Below are 16,719 nucleotides of genomic sequence, written 5' to 3' on the forward strand. Positions count from 1 at the left end.
CGTGTCCCGCCCAAACGCCCAGCCTCAGCCCATTCAGGCCAGTGGCACCTTGGGCCAGGGGAGAGTCCAGACTGGGGAGTTGGGGAGGCCAAGGTTCACACATCCAGGTTTGGGCCAGCCCAATCCTGCTGGGACAGCTGCTCACAGCTGGGACTGGAGGCAAGGCTGCCCTGAGCAAGGACAGTGAGCTGTCCTGAGCCGTTGCTAGGGGCTCTGCTGGTTTCACCTGCTGGAGCCCCAAACCCAGAGGTTCTGAGTGATGACCGAACTCCAGGAAAGAAGGCAAGGCCACGACACAGAGCCTCACACACAGGCTCGAGAACACAGACAGGGGCTGCAGCAACTTCCCAGGACAGTTTATTCCAAAGCTGTGGACAGTCCACATTAAGAAGAAAGAGGTGACTCGCATGGAACCTGAAACACGGACGCCTCTCTTCCAAGAAGGGCTGCGGCGATCAGGCCACCCAAGGCAGCCAGTCCCTCAGCAGAGCACGACGGCTAATGCTGCCTGGACCGCAGGGACTTTTTGTTCGATTTTGAGATACCAGATTCCCTCTCCTTCTCAGGGTCGAAGACTTCTGTAGACAGAAAAGGCACGAAAGACAGTGAATGGAGGGACTGGCAGCACAGGAGCACCAGCTCGAGCCAGCAGCTACGTCTCCTGTGCCAAGGACTCTGTCCTAGGTCTACACCATTCTTCACTGCCAATCCTTCCACAGCCCATGAGGCAGAGTTAGCCCCAATTCAGAGAGGAACAAACTGAGGGAGCTGTGGACATGGCTTTCACATCCCCCTCCTGAGAGGGCTGCCAGAGAGGGAGCCTTGTCTAGACAAAAAGCTCATAAGCGTTGGAATTTCTGCTGGGTTCTAGAACGTCCTCTGGAACGGTGCACACAGCTCAGCCTTTACTTGCTGCAGTGGCTGCTTCTAGGATTCAGGCTGCTAATGCGGACCCCCACACACCCTGGAGCCTTTCAGGGCCCTGTCTCCAAGGGCTTCCCCAGCACCAGGCCCTGCGTCCTGCTGGCCCAGCCCCTCCCATGAGCACCTCAGGGCCCACGCACCTGGGATCTCGTGGGGCCAGTAGTCGTTGCAGTGGGGGCAGCGCGGTTCGGCGTTTGACTGGAAGTACTTGGCCACGCAGGGTAAGTGCATCCTGATCCCACAGGTTTCGCAGCTTTGGCCCTGAAACAAGAAAGGCCAATGATGGCGGAGCTGGTGCACACCTCTGTGTTCTGCAAACCTCCGGGGAAGCCACAAGGAAAATGGGCAGCTGGTGGCATCGGGTTATCTTCCAGTCCCCAGATTAATACTGAAAATCCCAAACGCCTTAGTGCAGGGGAGTCTTTTGTTTGTTTGCTTGTTTGTTGCAGTGGGTTTTACTAAACAATTCTGAACACATGAACGCAGTGACAGAAGCCGAGGGCTGGCAAGCTCCCGCACTCAGATCCTGCAGGTGGCGTGTGGACAGCCACAGCTTTTCAGAAGCTTATTTGCTGATGTGGATCAAAAGCTTTCAAAAAAAAAATTGCACTTTGTCCCAGAAACCCCGCCCAAGGAAATAATCACCACGTGCCCAAGGATACCGGTGTACGAGGCCCATGAGAGCAATTGCAATTACAAACAGCTACAGCTGCAAAACGACAGAAACTGAAAGACACATCAGTGTCCATGCTGGTTCAGTGGTTGCAAAGCCCTGCAAACTGGAGTAGACCACTCCGGAAAGCAGCAAGTGATAGAGACACTCTGCCAAATACTCTGCCACAAAACTGCCAAGATAATGCAGGTTGCACAGAACCTTCCTGAGAAAAATAAAGTAAGCGAGAGCCCTTGGACCCCAACAGCAGAACCAGAGAGGAGAGAGGCAGTGCGTCCCTGCAGGCCACCGTGGGGAGGCGTCCTCTGACATGTCCTGGGAGATGGCCTCCACCAGCTCTTGTGGGAGGAGGCGCCGGCAGTGCAGGAGGGCTGGGTCCAGAGCCAGGATTCGGGAAGTACCTGTGCAGAGCCCCAGGAGCTGAGGGTCCAGCAATGAGCTCCCATGCCCTGCCCAGCGGGTACCTGGATGAGGAGGCTGTGACAGATATTACAGATCTTCACCGCGTCGGGGTACGTCTCCCGGATGTATTGCTCCATTTCCAGGATGGCCCGGCCATGCAGGGTGAACTCCCCTTCCTTCTGCAGGGACACACGGGAGGTGGCCACCCTCAGCCAGGCCCTCTCCCCATTCACTACCTCTGTTCCCTCTGTGATCCCACAGCCCAGTGCTCAGGAAGACACAAGGGTCTAGGCAGCTTTGCACCAACCCCAGACAACGGGCATCAGCCACGTCTCCCTGGCAGAGCCTCAGCAAGGGAAACTGAGGCAAAGGCCCAAAAGGCATGGAGGCACAGCTCCCCGACACCCGCCTTTTCTCAGCACCTGTTGTGCCTTCAGACGTGACTGCTCTGTCTGCACAGCAGCCCCGAGCGAGGCAGTCACAGCCCTCCTGCAGATGAGGACGCTGAGGCCCACAAGGGGTCAGTCTCCCCAGGGCACAAACCCGAGCACCCACTGCTTCCATCCGCCACCCATCCCACTCCCAAAAAGCAGCATCCCCGGTGCCTCCCAGCACTTCTGCCTCCAACTGCAGTAGGGACCCTCAGAGATCATTTCCGGCCACATTACTTTACAGACGGAGCTGGAAGGAGTCTGGAGAGGGCAGACGGGCCCCATCACACCATGAGCAGTGGAGCCTCCAATGGAAGCCAGGCCTCCTGGTTCCCACGCCAGGGTGCGGTCACCCATCATGCATCCTGAACACCCTGGGAGAACCAGGAAGCACATGAATAACGCAGCTCCCCAGGCTGACCCTCCTGCCAGGTCACAGGAGAGAGGCAGCACTGAGGGAGCCCCGACGGAGGCAAATGACACGGGACCCAGGACACGGACCCATGCAGGCTGATTCCAGTTTCTCCACAGTCAGCTCATGCATCGGACGTGAACCGCGCCAGGAGATGGCGCCACTGAAGCCTGCGAGTCACCTGAGTGCTCAACTGCCTTTCCTGTTATTTTCTAATTTTTACAAGCAAGAGCTGTCATTCCCGTTTCTGTTTTTTTTGTTTTGTTTTTTTTGTGAGATGGAGTTTTGCTCTTGTTGCCCAGGGTGGAGTGCAATGGCATGATCTTGGCTCAATGCAACTTCCGTGTTCTGGGTTCAAGCAATTCTTCTGCCTCAGCCTCCCGAGTAGCTGGGATTACAGGTGTGCGCCACCACACCTGGCTAATTTTGTATTTTTAGTAGAGACACGGGTTTCGCCATGTTGGCCAGGCTGGTCTTGAACTCTCGACCTCAGGTGATCCACCCACCTTGGTCTTCCAAAGGGATTGCCGGGATTGCAGGCATGAGCCACCGTACCCGGCCCACTCCTGTTTCTGACAGGCAGAGCCCCCCCACCCCATTCCTGCCTCCATCCCCAGGGTGCAGTGTGGAGGGGGTGTGCTTGCATAACCTGGGCTTGCAGTGCATTCACTCTGGAACGCCAGTAGCGGGGCTGGGTGAGCACAGGAAGGGAGGCAGGGCAGAGGCATGGGGTTGGGGCAGGGACAGCCGCTGCGGGAGCAGTGGAGGGAGGCCAGGGTACCAGGCACTTGTGCCCTGCACCGCAGCTGTTGGTGCACAGGGGCTTTGTGTTCTCCAAGTGCTGTGGGCAATGGGAGGATGTGACCAGCCCTCAGGCCGTCCTCAGTCCTCGGTCCTCGGTCCCATGGCTGTTACCTTCCCCAAAACTCCCAAATCCATCACGGCACCCCACCTCCCTGGCTACCACCCTCTTCCACCCTCCCCTCCAGATCCATCACGGCACCTCACATCCCCGGTCACTGCCGCCTTCCACCCTCCTCCAGATCCATCATGGCACCCCACCTCCCCGGCCTCCACCCTCTTCCACCCTCCCCTGTTCCTGCAGCTCTCTGAGCCCGCTCTCCTCCAGCAACGCGCTTGCTACAAAACAAGCCTGGCCCTGTCACTCCCACCTCACCCCCGCCCGAGGGCTTCCCACCACCCGTAGGTCCTAGAGCCAAGCCCGTAATGCATGTATCTCCCGGGTTGCCCTCGTCTGCTCTCCCCAGCAATCTTTGTGCTCAGATGGCCCTGGCCTTAGCTTCTTGAGCGCACTCACTGGCCACAGGGCCATTGCTGGGCTGATGATCCTCCCACCCTAGGCTCCAGGCAACTCCCACACAACCTTCAGCTTGAGTGTCACTCGGCAGCTGAGGGCCAGTTCCTCTGGGACAGCTGTCATAAAGCCATGCTTCCTTTCCATCTGTACCTGGACTGCAGTGGGATGACCGCCTCACTGCTCTTGGGCTCTCCCTCCGGACCATGGCCCTGTGGGAGTGGCCACCAGCTCTGGTTTCGCTCACTCCAGTGTCCGCAGCACCTGCTGTGGGGCCCAGCACTTGGCAGGCCCACAGAAGATGCAGTAGACCTTGCACTGATCCCACAGGAATGCCTCACACTGTAAGCAAGTCCAAGCTCAGACTGAGGCCGGAGCTGCATTTATTTATTTATTTTTTTATTTACTTATTTTTGAGACAGAGTTTCATTCTTGTTGCCCAGGCTGGAGTGCAATGGTCTCCGCTCAGTGCAACCTTCGCCTCCAGGGTTCAAGCGATTCTTCTGCCTCAGCCTCCTGAGTAGCTGGGATTACAGGTGCCCGCCACCGCACCCAGCTAATTTTTTATATTTTTAGTAGAGACAGGGTCTCACCATGTCGGCCAGGGTGGTCTCAAACTCCTGACTTCAAGTGATCTACCTGCCTCAGCCTCCCAAAGTGCTGCAATTACAGGTGTGAGCCACTGTGCCCAGCCAAGCTGCATTTACTGAACACCTACTAGGCACCTGAAACTGCACCCAAGGCTCACCATTCATGACCCACTCAGTCCTCTGCGGGCCCATCAGGGGAGGGGTAGGAGGGGTGCCCTAGCCCTCAGAGAAGACAAGAGCCCAGGCAATCTCCCAGGCACCTCGCCACGACACTTGGAAGTCAGGATCTCTTGTAGGGAGCAGTCCTGGGGTGTATGGAGGTGCGTCCGTCAGCAGACGTCCAGCTCCCATGAGCCGCGCTTGCTCTCAGAGGCCTCCCCGCTGACCCCAACCACCCACCACCCCTGGGCCTTCTCCTGGACTGGCAGCTGCCTCAGCACCTCCATGCTGAGCCAGTCTCGCACAGGACTGGCTGTCCAGGAGTGACATGTCCTTGGGGTGATATGCCCACCTGGAAGGGCCTTGGCAGTGGACCCCTGGCTGTTTCTGTGGGAAGCCCTGTGTCTGAGAAGCCAAGGATCAGACGCTGACGTGTGGTCTCTGATCGAGGTGCTGCCCTAGGAAGACCTGTCCTGGGTACGTGAGCACCCCACCCCTGTTCTCAGCGGTTCCTCCAGAGTGCCACAGACCTCAGGGCAACCCTTACCAGGCCATGTAGGTCAGAGAGCACTGGACCCTCACAGAAACCTGGAGCTGGCAACATCTCCATCCTACAGATGAAACAGTCTCTGCAACAAGAAGCTGCTTGCCACAGGCGGCGGAGGAACCTGGAGGAGTCTCACTACACAGCCCTTGCCACATGAGCTTTGTTCCTTCGTCCTCCTCAGGGCCCCAGCAGGCCAGGCAGTCAACAAGAAGCCTCTCCAGGGCGACTGCCCAGCACCAGTGCTGAGGGCCCCCTGCTACTTCTGCAGCGCTCCTGCAGGTGGCAGCTCCCGGATCCTCTGTCCACCCTCCCTCGAGCTCAGAGGCGCCCTGCAGAAGGCGGTGCCAGCACTGTCACCGAACTGAGAAAGGCACAGAGTACAAGCGCCTGCAGCCACAGCTCATCCCCACAGACTCCAGGGCGGTGCCTCTCCTATCCACCACAGCCCTCTCCAGACACCAAGGGCAGACAAAGGGCAAGTCAAATCATAAAGCTGGGGGCACGCCCTGCGAGCCATGCACAATGGTGGTGGCGTGTGCTGGGCACGCATGCTCTTGGCTGCAAAGCAGGCTGCAAAGTGTTGTGAAATGGAATGTTGAGGCACTTGGCTTTAGGGGCTGGGATAACAGGTGACTTCAGTGGGTTTCTTTATGCATCTTGACATGTTCTAATCCTCCTATAATGAACAGGTATTTCCTGTAACATTTTTTGTAAGTTTTAAACTCTGTTCCTCTGTAACCTCATCCACCCGTTCAGTCATCCAATCAGCAAGCATTTATTGAGCGCCTGAGGTGCCAGGCACTAGATTCTGCAATGGGAACCAGCCATGAAGAGGTCATAACCCCTGCCCTTAAAAAACTTGGCCCAACGCTGGGCACAGTGGCTCACACCTGTAATTCCAGCACTCTGGGAGGCCGAGACAGGCAGATCACCTGAGGTCAGGAGTTTGAGACCAGCCTTGTCAATACGGAGAAACCCCGTCTCTATTAAAAATACAAAAATTAGCCAGGCATGGTGGCACATGCTTGTAATCCCAGCTATTTGGGAGGCTGAGGCAGGAAAATCACTTGAAGCAGGAGGTGGAGGTTGTGGTGAGCCAAGATTGTACCATTGCACTCCAGCCTGGGCAACAAGAGCGAAACTCCATCTCAAAAAAAAAGAAAAAAAATCTTGGCCCTAAGAGGGGCTGCACCACAAGCGAGAATGGTCAGTTATAACCTGAGCAGCCCTAGAACATTCTCTAGTACCAAATACAGCCCAGAGGGCGAGAAAAACTGTGACAAAGCCATTGATGGGAGCTGCAGTCCCCAAACTGGGGCCTGAACTCGGCCCTGCCACTCTCAGGGTGTCCGATGTCATCCAGACCCCTGAGCTGTCAGCTAAAAACTAAGCTATGGATCCACTGCAGGACAGCAGGCAGCCTCCGAGACAGGACATACGGGAATGTGCCCAGCAGATCCTGCACTCACCAGGAGCTCCCAGCCCTGACCTCACCCCGTGACCTCTGCCCTCACCCCATGACCTCTCCACCCTTCCTTCCCATCAGGTACCCCAGGAACTGAATTTGGGTCAGGTTCCTGGTACAGGCCCACCCTACACAGAAATTAGTAACTCAGAACACAAACTTCCCCAACCCGGAGGCAAGCCTTCCTGAAAAGGAAGTGGAGAATCGCTGCAGCCACAAGCAGCAGCCTCTGGCCACAAGTCCGACCACCAAGTGAGGAAGCAGGGACCCGACGTGAGCGCGTCCTCAACACACACGGGCACGAGCACCTGGGAGAGCACAGCTATGGTCAACTCAGCAAACACTGAGCTGTTGAAAACAGGGGTGCCTTTTGTGGAAGAAGAACTGAAACATTTGTTCTGCTCCATTCAGCAGGACTAGACGTGGGGGCGGGGCAGCATCTAGAAACCGGAGCTGCCGTGGGGCCTGTCCCAGACGTCACAGCTCCTTTCCTAAAGCTTGTCTGTGCCTCTTCTAAGCCCTGACCCTGAGGAACTCACTGCTGACAAAAACAACAGTGGTAATGTCGCCAATTCCTCTGCTGCCTCCCCCACGAGCCAGCCAGCGCAGCGCGGAGCGCGTTACTGTGAGGTCCGATTCCTGCTCCCGATACACCCAGCCCCAAAGGGGAAATGACAACTCCCCTCTTACAGGGAAGCTGAGGTCACCTGGCTCAGGGTTCAGACCCGGGTCAGACATCACAGCCACACTCTCAGCCACGGAACTGCTCTGCCTTGCAGGCTGTGGGCTAGAGGCTTGGTCCCGGGGCCCAAATGCCGGGTGCAGCTCCTGGCTCTGCCATTCTGGCTGTGGCATCCTCAACACATCATGTGGGTGAACAGGGAGTGGGAGGCAGGAGAGGTGAGGCCCAAATCCTCCCCACAGGGTCACTGCTGGAATGCATGAAAGCAGATAAGGGATCTGAGAAGGCTGGGCTCCACAGACATCAGTTGGCTACAAATACGATTTTGGAGACAAAACTGCTACTCACTCGAAAGAGTGAGCCGGACTGGAAAACCATGAGACAGTACCTCAATTAGCCACTTGTTTTGGACAAACTTCTGCAGCACCTGCTCCGCTTCCTTCTTCCTCATCTTCTTGCCTTTAAGTTGATCAACCAGGTTCAAAATGTTTGTGGAAGACGCAAAGCCAGTTTCTGAGTCAATAATTAGTTCCAGCTGGAAGAAAGAGCGGGTACCATGCTTCTCTATTAAAATGGCAAAAATAACTTTTAAATGGTAATACTAAGTCTGGCAGGGGTGCAGTAAAACCACTCAGATCACAGGCAGAACTGCAGACTGGCATGGTATTCTGGGAAAACAATGTAATATGCATCAAGAGTCAGGACTGTGCTCAGTTCTTTTGACTCAGAGGTCACTTCGATAACATCCTCCCAAATAAATCATCTTAATGTCCCCAAATCAAAAAGGGTCACCTTGCCTCACGGCTGGCCTCAGAGGCAGCGAGAGACAGACACGGCACGCAGGAACCTCTGGGGAAGACAGGTTCCTGCACACGCAGATGTGTGCTCAGCTCAGCACCTGCTCCTCAACCCCGGCAGCTAATAAGCCCCAGGAGAAGACCTAAAAGGAATGATTCCAACGCCTGGTTCTCAGAGATTCGGATTCGACAGATCGCAAGTGGGGCTGAAATGTCTGAATTCTTTCTCACCTCTGCAGTTATGTAGGCCTGAGAACCACTCTTAGCCATGTGTTTGACCAGAGGGCCGAGCAAGTAGCTCTGAAGCCTGGTAGAGCAGTGCCTCTCAAATGTGCACATGCAAATGATTCAGTGGGCTCCTGGCAAAAATGCAGATTCGGACTCAGCAGTCTAGGGTAGGGACTGGGACCAGGTCTTTCTAACAAGCTCCCAGGCGATGCTGCTGCTGCTGCTGCCTTTCCCAGATGGCACTTACAGCAGCCAGGTAGGAACGCCTGTTACTACCAGTGAGGTCCTGCTCTTGCCCATCCAGCTAGGGCTCACACCTGGCCCAGCACTTCCTTCCCAGGCAGCCATGGGGGCCCCTGACAGCTGTGAATTCCAGATGGGTAGACAGTGATATCTCTCTGCAAAGCCTTTCCTCAGACAGCAATGGTGGCCCATGTCCCCCCAGTGATCCTTGAAGACTGCAGTTGCCACTTCTAACGACTGAGACAGAACTTTCCCATAAGAAGCCCAGCCAATGGGCGACGGGGATTACTCTACTTACAGCCTTTCTAAACAGATCCAGTTCATTCTCTGCAAAATCCGTAGCCATTTTGGAAATTGAAGTTGTAGCAAGATTCACCTAAGAAATAAGTCAGTGCAACAGTCAGGCTGTGCCCTTCGCATGTTGGTTAACGTGTCGCTGGCTCTCCCTCCCTCCCCTCCTCCGTCTCTGGCCAGTCACTGAGCTCCTGTATCCAGGCACTGCGAGCCGCAGGATGGATCTGTAACCAGGCATATACTACAGACTTTATTCTTTAGCTCAGTCAACATGCTGGACCCTCAGAAGTTTCAGAACTCCAGAGGGTGTGCAGTATTTTCCAAACTCAGATAAATTTGGGAGATTTGTCTACATGTTAATGGAGCTTCAAATGCAAAAGGCACTGAGAAGTCCGAGAGCAAGGAAATCTGCTTTGCCGCGTCTGACCAGCATTTCCATAGTTCTTTGCCTGTGTAATGTTTTTTCCAGGGAATTGAGTTTGGGAAACCCTGGCCTAGAGTGCTCCTTTCTGAGTGTGAGCCTGGCTGGGAGCAGCCAGATGTCCTCTGACCAGCCGGAGGTGTCTCCTAGCCAGGGATGGGGCATGTCAGCTTCCCACTCCTGTGTTTCACCCTGATCCCTACCTGTGAGAGTAAATCTGAAAACCACGGAAGACCCCACGTGGGTCGCAATCCTTAACACTCCTACACACTGTTTCTTTTCATCGCTTCTACGTCTTATTCTAAATAAAAAACCATTTCTCCCTTTATTCCTAATATTCCATACATTTGGAGTGACTTCTTTACAAAGAACTGTCCAAAAAAGAAATCAAACCAAAGCAAACACAGGCTGCCTGGGCCCTGTTCCAGCTCCTCAAAAACGCCACTAGAGGGCTCTGCTGGGCACTCACCAACGCATAAATGGGTCTCCCGTCATCTTCCGTGACTCCTCTCTTTATCTCAATATACAAGGACTCCAAGACACTGTTAATGTTGTTGATGAAGTCCTCCAACTTATCTACAGTGGCATTGCCTGGAAATAAACAGACCAAAAAAGGGGGGTGACGGGGGGGCCTCATCAAAAAAACGTAGCTTGCTTGAATCATTCCATCCCATCTCAACACAGGGGACAGCAACCCCAGACACGGGCGGAGGCTGCAGCCTCTTGGGTGGATGCCAGTGCCGCGTGGCTTCTTTCTTCCTGGAGTACTTGGAAGACAAACAGACAACAGATGGAGGGCGTTGTGAGGCAGGAGGGCCGGGGAGATGCTATCTGCAACCACGGAGGCTGCCGCCGGCTTCCTGTCTTTGCTCGCTGCCTCCCGATGAGAGTCCGGATCAGCACCTTCAGCGTATCACTCAATGACATGCTCAGAGCGTGCACTAAGCTCCCACTGCACGCACATCCCATCCCATCTCAGCCCTTCTACCTCGTCCCCAGTGCCCCGCGAGAGGCCTCTGTCCCTTTGCGTCCCCACACGTCTTAGGTGGAGCTTTATTCCTTTCTTTTTTTGTTCAATGTCCGCTTATCCTCACTTACATGCCAGGCTTGTGCTGGGTCCTGGGCTGGAACAGTAAGAATAACAACAACCGGGGTGAGAAGGGCAGCTGGCAGCAAGCCCTCAGCATGGAGAGGCCCTGTCCCGGGCACCCTTTGTCATCATGAATCCACCCTCCAGCAGCCCTCTGGGCACAGGGAAAGAGGCTGAGACACACAGAGGTGAACTGACTCACCCAGAGTTGTACAAGGCCGGGGCTTTGACCTCTCTGTCACCCACCTCCCCTGGCCCTGCCAGCAGGACGTTCACAGCCCAGGGGCCACCATCCAGGTCCATCAGTCTGAGGAGGGGGCACCCACAGTATGGCCGGGGGCTCAGCTGAATGGACACTGATCAGTCAGGGAAGGAAGGGGGGCAGAAAGGCTGCGGTGGGGAAGGGAGCCAGATCACACAGGGCCTGTGGCCAGGGACAGCAGGGCCTTTCTCCTGCAGCACCAGGAAGCCTCTGAGCACTGGAAGCAGTGGAAGGACATGTCCAGCGCTGTGTACCTCTCATGCTGTGAGACAGTCATGTCTTTTGAGACAGTCTCACTCTCGCCCAGGCCGGAGTGCAGTAGCGCAATCTTGGCTCACTGCAACCTCCACCTCCGGGTTCAAGCAATTCACCGGCCTTAGCCTCCCGAGGAGTTGAGATTACAGGCGCCCACCACCATGCTCAGCTAATTTTTGTATTTTTAGTAGAGATGGGGTTTTACCATGTTGGCCAGGCTGGTCTCGAGCTCCTAACCTCAGGTGATCCACCCACCTTGGTCTCCCAAAATGCTGGGATTACAGGAATGAGCTTGTGCTGCAAAACTTTTTAAAGCAAGAGTATGTATTACTGTTTTCACTGTTTTTATGTATTATAATTTCAAAAGATTCATGCCTTAGAAAATCATTCTGAAAAAAAAAACTGCAAGAAAAAACAGACAATCTGATACATTTATGTGTGAAACAAAAACAGAACCAATGAAATAGTCCCACAGGAAAAGGCCCCGCAGGTTGCCCACTGGACTGACGACCAAGGCCATTGCCAGGAAGGGACTAAACGGGGGTCATCACAGCGCACTCACGCTGTGTGTCTATGTTTGATTTCTTATAGATGGAGGCATTTCTAAGCTACCCATACAACTCAAGATTCATAAAGTTTAAAAAACAAACAGAAGATCACGCTGGTGAAAATGGAGGACGTGGCCGTGTGAAAGAGTCAAGGACAACCCAGGCCAGTGAGCTCTATCAGAGGATCAGACTGTGGGCACCCAGAAAAGCCGAGAACAAAGCCCAGGGCAGTGACACTAACGCGCCATGCTCAGCGAGGAGCTAACCTTCCATTTAAGTAAAGTTTTTAAAAGGCAGTTTAAATTAAAAAGTAGTCATAATAAGTGGGTAGAACATGGACACGGTGCAATCGTAACATATGACAATGGCATCTGGCCTCCGTGGCTGGAGAGCAGGCATCAGGAGGGAGGCATGGCCTGACTTCCTGCCTCCATGCCTCTGCTCACGGGTCCCTCCTTTCTGAAAAGCTCTCCCTCCACTGCTGCAGCCACCTCGGATGGCCTATTTTTCCAGGAAATGTTCTCTTCTGCCCCCGATGCTGTCTTCCTCTTCCATATCACGCAAGGCAGCTCTTCGCTGGCGTGGGAGCCAAGCTGTTCCGTACCTGCCTGTGCCGGTGACTTGGGCAGACACACTTTTCCACCCCCAAGGGCAGCCAATGCTGGGGAGCTCAGACGCAAGGGGCCCAGACACCAAAAAGCCTTGCTCAGAGCAGAGTGAGTGACAGGAGCCCTGTCCACCCAGTGTGACACCAGGGCAAGTCCCACCTCCCTCTCAAAGTGACAACTCACATTTTCCACTAATGAGGCCCCTCCTGGGTGTCACTGAGAACAATGTGCCCTGTGGGCAGACGAGAGGCATTCTGATCTACTGGACTTTCCAGACACCCCACTGCGGGGAGGGAGCCAGCAGCCCTCTCTGCCCTTCCCCTCTCCCCACTGCCTCTGATTTGGCGTCCGGCCTCATTTTTCAGAAACCATGAATGTTTTGCTGTATTTTTATCTGACCAACCACTTCCTCCTACTGTACTCGCTCACTGCAGACACCAGCCACCGCCTGGGCGCTCCCATTCTCTCCGCTATCGCCCTCTCTTTCCTTCCACACGCTTCCTGCATCAGGGTCGTGTCCACGATCTCCATTGCTGACCCTGTAACTGTTTCTCACGGAGGCCCCACGCCCCTGCAGCTCCTCTTAATTGTGACCTGAGAAGAAACTTCTCTTACGCTCAGCAAACCCCTCAACTGACTCCTTTCGGCAGCAACAGAGGCGGCATGGTGGCATGGGGCTGGCAGCAGAGGTGTGGGCTCCAGCCCGTCCTGCCCTCCCGCTCTGTGGGGCCCCACGTGAGCCTCTCCCCCACTTCTCATCTCTAACAGCCACACACGGTCTCGCCTCCAGCCTCACACATGTCCAGAACCCTCTTCCCTCCCGCCTCTCCACCACCACCCCTGGCTGGACCCCAGCCTCCTGGTCCTCTGGCAGCCTCCTGTACAGGCCTTCCCCAACCAAATGAGCTGCACTTCCCAGCTCTGTCCTCCCACGGCTCCAGCACTTCCTTCCTCATCACACGGTGCTCCAGCTACTGTGTCCGGCCACCCTGAGACAGGAGTCAGCTGGTGACGCCTGCCAACCCAGCAGCCATGTCCCTCCCTAACGAGACCTTTGCCTTTTTTCTTTCTTTTTTTGTTTAGAATTGTCTTTCTCTTACATTTGCGGTTTTGGTGAGAGAACAATTCCAGGTACAATATTCAGGGAACCAGAAAGCAGAAAGCTGAAGGGACCAGAGATTAGGGCAGCCAGGAGTAGACAGAGAACCCACACCAGCCAGACACTCTCGCAATCTGAGCAAGGGATAAAAGGAAGCTTGGAGGTGGCTCCAGCCCAGAAGCTACAGAGGGCCAGCTGCTCTGGCCATGCGGTGGTGCCATGCTTCCTGCCCGTCCCCGACTGCGCACCTGGCCACCAATGAATCCTATGTGTCCCTCCCCCAAGAGCATCTCGACACATTCCTTTTTTTTTTTTTTTTTTTTGAGATGGAGTGTCACTCCGTCACCCAGGCTGGAGTGCAATGGCGCAATCTCAGCTCACTGCAACCTCCACCTCCCAGGTTCAAGTGATCCTCCTGCCTCAGCCTCCCCAGGCACTGGGACTACAGGTGGTTCACCACCACAGCTGGCTAATTTTTTATATTTTCAGTAGAGATGGGATTTCACTGTGTTGGTCGGGCTGGTCTCAAACTCCTGACCTCAAGTGATCTGCCCACCTCAGCCTCCCAAAGTGCTGGGATTACAGGCATGAGCCACCATGCCCAGCCCCGACACATTCCTTTCTCAGAACTGGGGTCTCTTGCTTGCTCCCAAGACCCTTACGATGCCCACTAAGTGCTAAGGTGGCACCAGATCGCTGCTTCCCAGCCTTAGGTCTTCAGGACAGCTAATGCCCACAGCTCTGCCCCTGCTCTCTCCTCTGATCCTGGAGCCCTGGTGGAGAAGCTACAGTTTGCCAATCTGTAGGGATACACTGGGCTAAAGGCATGTCTGAGGATCCTTTTGACCTCAATATTCTACAAGCCCATGGTCATGATAAAGAGTGTGGGATAAAGTCCATATCGTGGGATTCTGAGATAGCTACTTTCAGTCTTAGAAATACCACTTTGAGGACTTAGAAGTTAATTAATAATACCACTCCCTTTCAGAATCCAGAACCAACTGAAGAAAAAGGCACACCCTTCAGTAAATATCAAAACATCAGGTTTTCTGTAGGTAGGGCTGCATCAGAGGCTGGTTCTCTGCACACCACCAACCTCCAGTCAGTGATATGGGAGGCCCAGCTGCGAGGACAGAGGAACGAGGCCCTGGCCCTACCACAGATGTCTCCTCTACAGGGAAAGAGATACCGAAGCCAGGACAACCAGCACCATGTTTGAATCAAGCAAGTGGAACCTCTAAACCTCTAAACACAGGGCCACCTGTGTTTTCTCTACTTGGAAGAGGCAGGGTGTGTCTGGATTTCTTAAGGGCTGTAGTAAAGTAGTTCGTGTTAGGCTAAAACCAAGGAGCCTGCAAATGTGTGACTGTAATTCACCTTATTATGTGCCAGCACTATGCATTCGCATGGTTCATTTCATCATGACAATAACAGTAGCTCCATAAGGTGCATCACTAATATCATCTGTATATATAGGAGGCTTGGAGAGGTTAACAACTTGCTCATAGTTTCTGTAACTTGGAAGGAAATGGAGCCCAGGCTTGTCCGACCCCAGATCCTAAGCTGCCAGGCACTAAGCCACATGGGCTCCGCAGAGCAAGCCTGAGGACATCCTCTATACCAGACCCCACCGTCATCTCGTCTACACCCTCCTGCACCTGTCCTGTGCTTCAGAGTCACCGAGAGAGACTGGGCCAACAGGGAAGGATGGAAGGCATCTGGGCACCTGATTAAGACCCCCAGAGGTGGTACCCAAAGAGGAGCTGCACTCACAGAGGAGAGGCATTGGATCGGCCCGGCCTGGCCCAGCCCAGCATCCATCATCCCCTCAGCCCAGCCCAGGCCAGCCCAGCACCCATCATCCCCTCGACCCAGCCCAACACATCATCCATCATACCCCCGGCCCAGCCCTGAGCACTGGGCCAGGTCCGGGGTTCGGGGACAGTATGTAAGGCAGCAGGAGCAGCTAAGGAAAGGCAAAGACCCTGGAGTGGACAGAGCCACTCTTCCTTTAGCAGGAAATGCCTGTCAGTGCTGGCAATTGAAAATGGGCCTCCAGGCAAGTGACAAGCACTGAACAAAACAGGACACTTCTCCCCTAAGAAGGAGGGTTGGCTCAAGTCATCTTGAGAGATTACTTTTTGAACTAATTCTGTACACATTTTCTCCTTTTCTTTTAAAATTAAATTTTAAGGCCAGGTGTGGTGGCTTACACCTGTAATCCCAGTACTTTGGAAGGCCAAGGCAGGAGGATCACTTGAGGTCAGGAGTTCAAGACAAGCCTGAGCAATGGATCAAGAACTCATCTCTACAAAAAAAAATTTTTAACTCAGCCAGGCATGGTGGCATGTGGCTGTAGTCCCAGCTACTTGGGAGGCTGAAGTAGGAGGAGAGCTTGAGCCCAGGAGGTGGAGATTGAAATGAGCTATCATCGCATCACAGCATTCTAGCCTGGGTGACAGAGCCAGGCCACCTCTCAAAAAACAAAAGAAACGATGTAAGTTAAATTGGAATGAACGTTACCAATGAACCTTTTCTTGCTATATCAGGGTCCCTGCTTCCCAGAGGCTACTGGAACCTAGGATTCACTGTGCACTTCGGCAACAGGAAATTGGGAAGTCTACTGCCCTGAACTCTGACCAACAAATAGTTTTGTTCTAAACTAGGCACTAAAAATACAAAATGTTATTTTTAGGTAGAGTAAATAACAGCAAAAAATAAGACTCCAAGGGCCCAAGCCACTGTGAGTCAACTTGCCCTGCGACAGCCCTCCGGACAGAGAGGGCGGACGGGTGGTCCTGCTAGCACGGCACTGAGGACAGGGCAGGGCAGGGCAGGCCCTGGATGAGACGGGAGTGCTGGAGTGGAGCTGACCCAAGAGAGCAGGCCCTGGGCTGGGAGGAAGGAAGGGCTGATGGGCAGGACACGGGGCTGGGGAGGTTTGGAAGGGGCCACGGGATTTCACCTCTCAGCCTGTAGCTCTCATCTTTCCCCCAACAGCCTGGGGGAAAAGATTCCCTGGACCTTCAGGCACGCAGATGCAAAGATGAGAACTGCCAGGGGCACTTCTGAGCACCGCCAGTGAACAATGCTGGGAAGAGCAGGGTGGAAGGAGAGTGGCTGGTCTGTGGTGGATCACTTAGAGACAAACTATTCTCTCCATGGGTGCACCAGCGCATTCAGTACACACTGCAGCGCGGCTCCCCACCTCTCAGCAGACCCTCAGTGACCGCCGCAGAGGCGAGCCAGAAAGGATCACTGCTTCTCTTTCTCA

General features: G+C 54.4%; 1 protein-coding gene across 8 annotated transcripts in view; it reads right to left on the bottom strand.

The window, feature by feature from the left end:
* Nucleotides 1-335: 335 nt before the first annotated feature.
* NSMCE1 (NSE1 homolog, SMC5-SMC6 complex component) overlaps nucleotides 336-16,719 on the bottom strand; it is a 43,362-nt gene continuing 26,978 nt past the window's right edge. For 4 of the 8 annotated variants that reach the window (XM_007988441.3, XM_073015253.1, XM_073015252.1 and 1 more), the window contains 6 exons: nucleotides 10,053-10,174; nucleotides 9,167-9,244; nucleotides 7,989-8,135; nucleotides 2,062-2,178; nucleotides 1,065-1,185; nucleotides 336-578 (listed from right to left, as the gene is read on the bottom strand). In XM_007988441.3, the coding sequence (XP_007986632.2) occupies nucleotides 499-578; nucleotides 1,065-1,185; nucleotides 2,062-2,178; nucleotides 7,989-8,135; nucleotides 9,167-9,244; nucleotides 10,053-10,174 (665 nt within the window). In that variant the 3' untranslated portion in view covers nucleotides 336-498. Of the gene's footprint in view, nucleotides 579-1,064; nucleotides 1,186-2,061; nucleotides 2,179-6,529; nucleotides 7,851-7,948; nucleotides 8,136-9,166; nucleotides 9,245-10,052; nucleotides 10,175-16,719 lie in introns of those variants that run through there. The other 4 variants (XM_037989723.2, XM_037989725.2, XM_037989726.2 and 1 more) reach the window with 1 other exon arrangement.

Source organism: Chlorocebus sabaeus, chromosome 5, assembly GCF_047675955.1.
Source record: "Chlorocebus sabaeus isolate Y175 chromosome 5, mChlSab1.0.hap1, whole genome shotgun sequence".
Taxonomy (NCBI): domain Eukaryota; kingdom Metazoa; phylum Chordata; class Mammalia; order Primates; family Cercopithecidae; genus Chlorocebus; species Chlorocebus sabaeus.